The sequence below is a fragment of the Lissotriton vulgaris genome, chromosome 1_1, assembly GCF_964263255.1.
Source record: "Lissotriton vulgaris chromosome 1_1, aLisVul1.2, whole genome shotgun sequence".
NCBI classification, from domain to species: Eukaryota; Metazoa; Chordata; class Amphibia; order Caudata; family Salamandridae; genus Lissotriton; species Lissotriton vulgaris.
In genome coordinates, this window is record NC_141685.1 from 436,210,530 (window position 1) to 436,216,997 (window position 6,468).

The window sequence follows — 6,468 nt, forward strand, 5'->3', positions numbered from 1 at the left end:
CTTGTATGCATCGAAGGCCTCGGGACACAGTTGGTGGGCCGCAGCGCTTGCCACATCACCAGAACTTTGGACTCAGCTGATCCACCCTCTTTTGTCACCTCCCCGAACATGTACTTCGTGGTATACACCTGTTAAGACGCATTTGTTACAACGCACTACCACTACAACGCTACTTTTACAACGCATACTATTACAACGCATTGCGCTGGGGGGCGCTCTAGGATAGGGAATAAGTATAATTTACTATCCAACACCTTCCCTAGTGTTCACGGGGACTGGAGTTAGAATAGTAAATTATACTTACCACTATCCAGCACCTCAAAGCGCTATGCGTTGTAATGGTATGCGTTGTAATGGTCGCGTTGTAATGGTAGGTAGTTGTAACGGTATGCGTTGTAACATGGTACATCCGTACTTCGTCTGCGGTATCAAAGCCTACACCTGGCTCCCAAAAGGCTAGTGAGGTACCTGCTACATCGCCTTCATCCTCCCTCCGACCTATGTGGCTCCAGCAAACCACCACCGACAAAAGCGAGCAAGAGACATTGAGCAAGCCGACTCCACCGGAGCACAGTTCCTTGACGCAGTGAAGGGACTTGTTCCACTCTGGGGTCCGATGGCGAACAGCCGTGCCATCTGACATTTGACCGAGGCAGTTGAAACGACAATGAACATTACAGCTGGCATCCTCACAAATAATACAGCCTGGCTTCAGGCAGTCCGCCGGGTGGCTCTCCAGAACCGCCTTGTTCTAGATGTGGTTCTAGCTGACCGTGGAGGAGCATGCTGTATCATCGGATCAAGCTGCTGCACCTATGTACCGGATAACTCACCCTCAGTCTACAAAACAATTGAACATCTCCACAGACTTTCCTCAGAGGTTCACCAGGAACAAGAAGGATGGTCACTTGGGAGCTGGTTCTGGAGTGCTGTAAAGGACTGGGGGTGGAGGTTGTTTACATTCATACTAATACCAATTGTGATACTATGTGGATGCTGCCTGAGTATTCAATGCCTGCCACCTCTGTGTTCGCTTTTCACAAACTGTATCTGCCCTAAGACTCTGGACATTGAAGCCGAACGTATGAAAGCTTTGTATGAGGTAGAGATAAGTAATATAATGGGGATAGATCCAAACTAACAAGCTGGCGAGATATGTTAAAAGGGAGGACTGTCGAAATTTAGTTTGTAACTGAACATTATCTGCGCCATCTTGCCTCTTCCCCAACCTCGCATGTAAAAGTGCACGGCAGCCATTTTAAGCACCATGGCCTCTCTGCCCATTGCCGATCATCAGCACGTCTCTCTGGCACCGCAAGCACCCCCCTTGCGCGCTGACCACCCCCGCTCTCTCGTGCTCGGGCCATAAAAACTTTCCTCCTGTGCGACTTTGCCTCTGAACCACATCCCGTGCCCAACCGACACCTCCCTCCATCCCTTTCATGATCACGCATCCTTTGATAAACCCCCTTCCTCTGTGCCCGATTGTCCGAGCCGATCCCAGGCCATCACCTAGCCCTGGGGATGCAGTTTATTGCTCCCTACTGTAGGAAATCACCCCTCTTCAAAAGAACTACGATTGATCAAAGCCCCCACCCCATGAGATCTGATCAGTCGCACACATTCCGGGAACCAGCGAAATGTCCAGCTGCGTGATAGCTATCACCTACTGTGATTGGGGTGGGAACTTCTACTGTAGATATGTGTGGGAACGGGCCTGAAGCGGGGATTCCGGGGATGTCTTTCCGTACATCAAAGTATTAACAAGAATGTGTTTCATGCAATAAATCTGAGAAAAATCCCTGGGTACACACTATCATAAGAATTCACTATATTTCCATACCCTATCAGTCTAGGCATTCATACACTCTTACTCCCGCAGAGACAACCCAATCAATCGCAGTGATGGTAAAAGGTTGATTTCCACACTAAAATTGAACGTTCACAGTCTCTTTAATAAAAAAATCTACACAAAGAAACAAATTAACATTTCAAAGAATAATCTTTGAACATGTACAGTAAAAAAACAGGTATGCATAACAGTTCAATATAAACATTAGGCAAGCACAATTTCATTTATTTAAATTAATGCATCGAAAACATACACATATTAAAAACATATATAACAGACAGAAGTACTTATTAAATCACAAAAAAAAACCCTACACAATATGGCCTTTAAATTCCTTCGCCACTCTAATTTCTAGATCCAATAGTCTTTGGTTAATGTACAAGTGGTATAGTCAATAGTACCATTAATGTATAAGTATCTATTGCTCCCCAGACCCTACTTGGATTCTAGAAGTTAGTAAAAATGTTTTCTGGATGGGCATATATCAGCATAATTCCGTTGGTCAACTGGATATGTTCTGGTCTACTTGGCGTTCGCGTTTCTGCCTCGTCCTCGTACCTTCAAAATTGTACTAACTTTTAAGAGACATATACAGTCCAATAAGAAGAGTGGAAGGGTTTCCATAGATCTACAATTAAGTGGAGAGGTCCCTTTTACTTCAGCCATATACCAGTGAAGAGGAAGAACTTCACCCCTTATGAGAAGCCACAAACTGAGGTGGTAGACCAAATAAACATTTGCGGGGGATATACACCTACACCCAAAGGAGAGGGTGTTAAGTAATAGTCCTTGAAGCCGGTGACCCCATAGAAACGGCAGTCCTGAAGAAGGTGCTACAGTATCAAGTGTCCACAGCACCGAAACGCGTCGACGCATTCCTTTTTGTGTGGAATCCAAGTAGGATCTGGGGAGCAATAGATACTTATACATTAATGGTACTATTGACTATACCACTTGTACATTAACCAAAGACCATTGGATCTAGAAATTAAAGTGGCGAAGGAATTTAAAGGCCATATTGTGTAGGGTTTTTTTGTGATTTAATAAGTACTTCTGTCTGTTATATTTGTTTTTAATATGTTTATGTTTTCTATGCATTATTTAAATAAATGAAATTGTGCTTGCCTAATGTTTATATTGAACTGTTATGAATACCTGTTCTTTTACTGTACATGTTCAAAGATTATTCTTTGAAATTTTAATTCTTTTCTTTATGTAGATCTTTTTATGTTTTTTATTAAAGAGACTGTGAACGTTCAATTTTAGTGTGGAAATCAACCTTTTACCATCACTGCGATTGATTGGGTTGTCTCTGCGGGAGTAAGAGTGTATGAATGCCTAGACTGATAGGGTATGGAAATATAGTGAATTCTTATGATAGTGTGTACCCAGGGATTTTTCTCAGACTGGTTGTTACTGTACCCTGTTCCCTGGTGATAGTGGGGTACTCTCTCTCTAGATATCTTTCATGCAATAAAGCCATAGAGTTGTGTATAAGAGGCCAGGCCTCAGAGACGCGGTTAGAGCACCTCGAAACGTTACCTTGTTGTCCGATCTGATGTGTTCTGCTCCGACGGAATAAAACCTTGTTTCGTGCCTTCCAGTCTCCAGCGCCTGCCTCTTTGTTTGATAATTATCGAGTGGTATGAGAGGCAACTAACGCCGGGCAACACTTAAAGGTTACCTATTGAAGCTGCTTACCTTTTACAGGGGGTGTTACAGCCCTCCTGAAGCTAAGCCCCTGACTTAGGTGTGACTGCATAACACAGGCTGATAAAGGGCTGCAAAGCTTTGGAAATAGTTAATTGCACATCACTGTGTGTGGGCTTTGGTACAATGTAGCTTTGATATAAAAAATATATTGAGCTTTAGTTGCAAGCAGTAGACTCCATATTTAGACCTCGTATTTGTGGCAAAAAACAATGTTTAGGAAAGCTAGGTCATCTGGAGATAAGAGTAGGTTCCAACCCTTTGCCTCCTTAGTGGGAAGGCTTTAGGGCGTCCATCATGCTCAATAATTTACATTTGACGTTAGCAGTCCAACCCCATTAAAACAGCAAGTGCTTGTTCAAGCCTAAAGCATACATGAAGGTGGATATTGAACATGGGCACCTTGTACCAGTGGTTAGCCTAGATTCTTAAGGCAGGCTAGCTGCCAACACAAACCTGTAAATAACAACTACAAAAAGGTAAGGTGACCGAACTGCAATCCTCACCAATACATCTAAGGAAGGCTAGCTACCATAACAAATCTGTAAAGAAGAACTACAAAATGGGGAGGTGACTGAACTTCTGCAATCCTCATATTATCTCCACTTAGAGTTGCTTTTCAAGATCTATTACAACAAATCGGATTACTTTGATCTTGGTGAAAATAGATGCACTTTATTTACAGCGCAAGTGAGACTGAAAGTATCAGTTTGTATGTGCAAACATCTAGGTAAACTCCCAACTGTGATGTTGTAAATTGAATACACATGTACTTCTCCCAGTACTTTTTTCACATCATACTCTGATAGTAGTGGGTACTGAACATGCGCTCAAATCTTGCAGAAACACTCAATGACACATTTACACCCAAAGTAATGACACAAGTGCGAATACCACTCGCAACTAAAATACCAGTCTACGTAGGACCCTTAATATCGGCATATGGAATCCAACTATACCACTATAGAACAGATACCGTGAGCTACAACTAATGACGTTATTAATAGACAATGTGATAGCCAGAGTTACCTCGGCATGAGCTGCATTTGGCAGCACACATTGACAGAGGAAAACGTCTCTCGTGATTGTTTTGGCGCAGGTAGGTACACCTTTCTGCAAAAAACAATCATGCACACCTTCCTGGAACAAAACAACCATGCCAGCCACACGGACACCCTTTTACCATGGTTCTCGGGTGCCTGCGTTGGCGCGTGGCGGCTAAGGGCTGGCTGAAGCTTATCTTGTAAATGAGGTGCATTCCTGCACTTCGAATTGGTGTAAAGCAGCGCAGTAATCAAAATGACTTGCTGCGCTGCCCTACGCCAATTCTCTACAGCTGCGCCTGTTCCCTCATCTAGGTGTGTACGGAAGTGTGTCGCCTATCCTTGTTTAACCTCTACTTTAAGGGAGGAAAGGTCGCGAAGCGCTGCTGCTCCCTGAGCGAGGAGAGCTTACAATACGGCTGCCATGTGTACATGTTAAGTGCATGTATGACGCTTGGCACTACTGCTGCCGTGCAATACCTGGGAGATGGGTAGTGGGGAGCGAAGCAGGCGCTGCTGCTCTGTGCGAAGTCTGAGCTGCGAGAGAGTGCCTCGCGCCTCGCGCTGCACTTCAATGGTCTCCCTGGAGTATGTAAACTTGTATTGCCGCCGCCCACTTGTAACTGAAATATCATAAAAAAACATTTCCTGTATACAAACGACAAAACCTACGGGTCTGTCACAGTTCCTTTAAATTGTTTCTGTAATCTTACCTTTTTTAATGAGACATGAGGCTGAGCCAAGTCCATGGACGGCAAACATCCAATAAAGGGCCAGGAGAAGGGTCCTGGGGGGTAATTCTTTGGCGCCCTCCTTTTAATATAATCGCCAACCAAGAGGAAGATTGCCAAAAACAGCAGGACATTCGACAGCGTCAACTGCTGCAGAAAGAAAGATCCCGCAGACATCACCGACAGCTCCATAGTAAACAAGGGAAGGGTGTATGAGTCCAGGTTACTATCGCTGGCGTTATAAGAGACCGGAGCGTCCGAGGGCACCGCCTCCTGGTGGACTCCCGTGACGTAGGCGTCATCCAGTTTAACGCTTTACCGCCCATCAGTTGTAAATTGCTGAAAACGTGTTTATAGCGTTCTTAGTCCCACAAATCTAAAAAGTGTGAACGAAGTCTTCCCAGTTTCAATTCATTACTCAGAAACGCTGCCATGCACATTTATATTCAGTTATTTACCTAGGAAGGCAGAGTTTCAAACAGCATGTCTGGTGTTAGACGTGCAAGACAACAATGGCACAGGCAGAAGACTAAAACAAGCATTGGCAATGCCAATAGGTCTCGTATTTGCGAGAGTTAGAGGCGAGCAAATGGCGTTGAAAAAGACAATGTGGTTTACTCATGGGTTTTGGTTTGGAGTGGATGTATGTTATTTGGTGTGGAATTATGTGAGTTGGATTGGAATTGTATGGAGTGGAGTGGATTTGTGTAGTGTGGCGTGGAACTGTGTGGCGTTGAGTGAAATTATGCTGATTGGAATTATATGGCAGGGGGTGGGGTGAATTTATGTGGATTGTTGCTATGTGGCATAGAGTGGTTTTATGTGGGTGTATTTATCTGTCATTAAGTGGAGTGTAATTATGTGGAGTTGAATCATGTTACTGAGGGTGGCATTGTGTGGAGTGTAATTATGTTGGGTGGTGTTGAATTGTATAACAGTAATTTGTGTGGTGAGGAATTGTGTGGTGTTGTATGTCACACTAAACATCCAGGTAGGCCTAAAGTATCCAGGCGAGTGGACTGATTCTGTTTATTTTGCATCTTCTTCAGACTATTGAGATAGGATTCACATAAATGAAGATTACCGGATATGCCCAAGATTACACAGTGTAGTTAAGTGAGAGAGAGTCACG

The 6,468-nt window shown here is 44.0% G+C and overlaps 1 protein-coding gene across 3 annotated transcripts in view; it reads right to left on the bottom strand.

The window, feature by feature from the left end:
* LOC147747314 (cytochrome P450 2J2-like) overlaps positions 1 to 5,588 on the bottom strand; it is a 389,228-nt gene extending 383,640 nt beyond the window's left edge. For 2 of the 3 annotated variants that reach the window (XM_086953084.1, XM_086953068.1), the window contains exon 1: positions 5,319 to 5,586. In XM_086953084.1, coding sequence (XP_086809210.1) covers positions 5,319 to 5,528 — 210 coding nt within the window. In that variant the 5' untranslated portion in view covers positions 5,529 to 5,586. Of the gene's footprint in view, positions 1 to 5,318 lie in introns of all 3 variants that reach the window. The other variant, XM_086953076.1, reaches the window with a different exon arrangement.
* Positions 5,589 to 6,468: the final 880 nt, after the last annotated feature.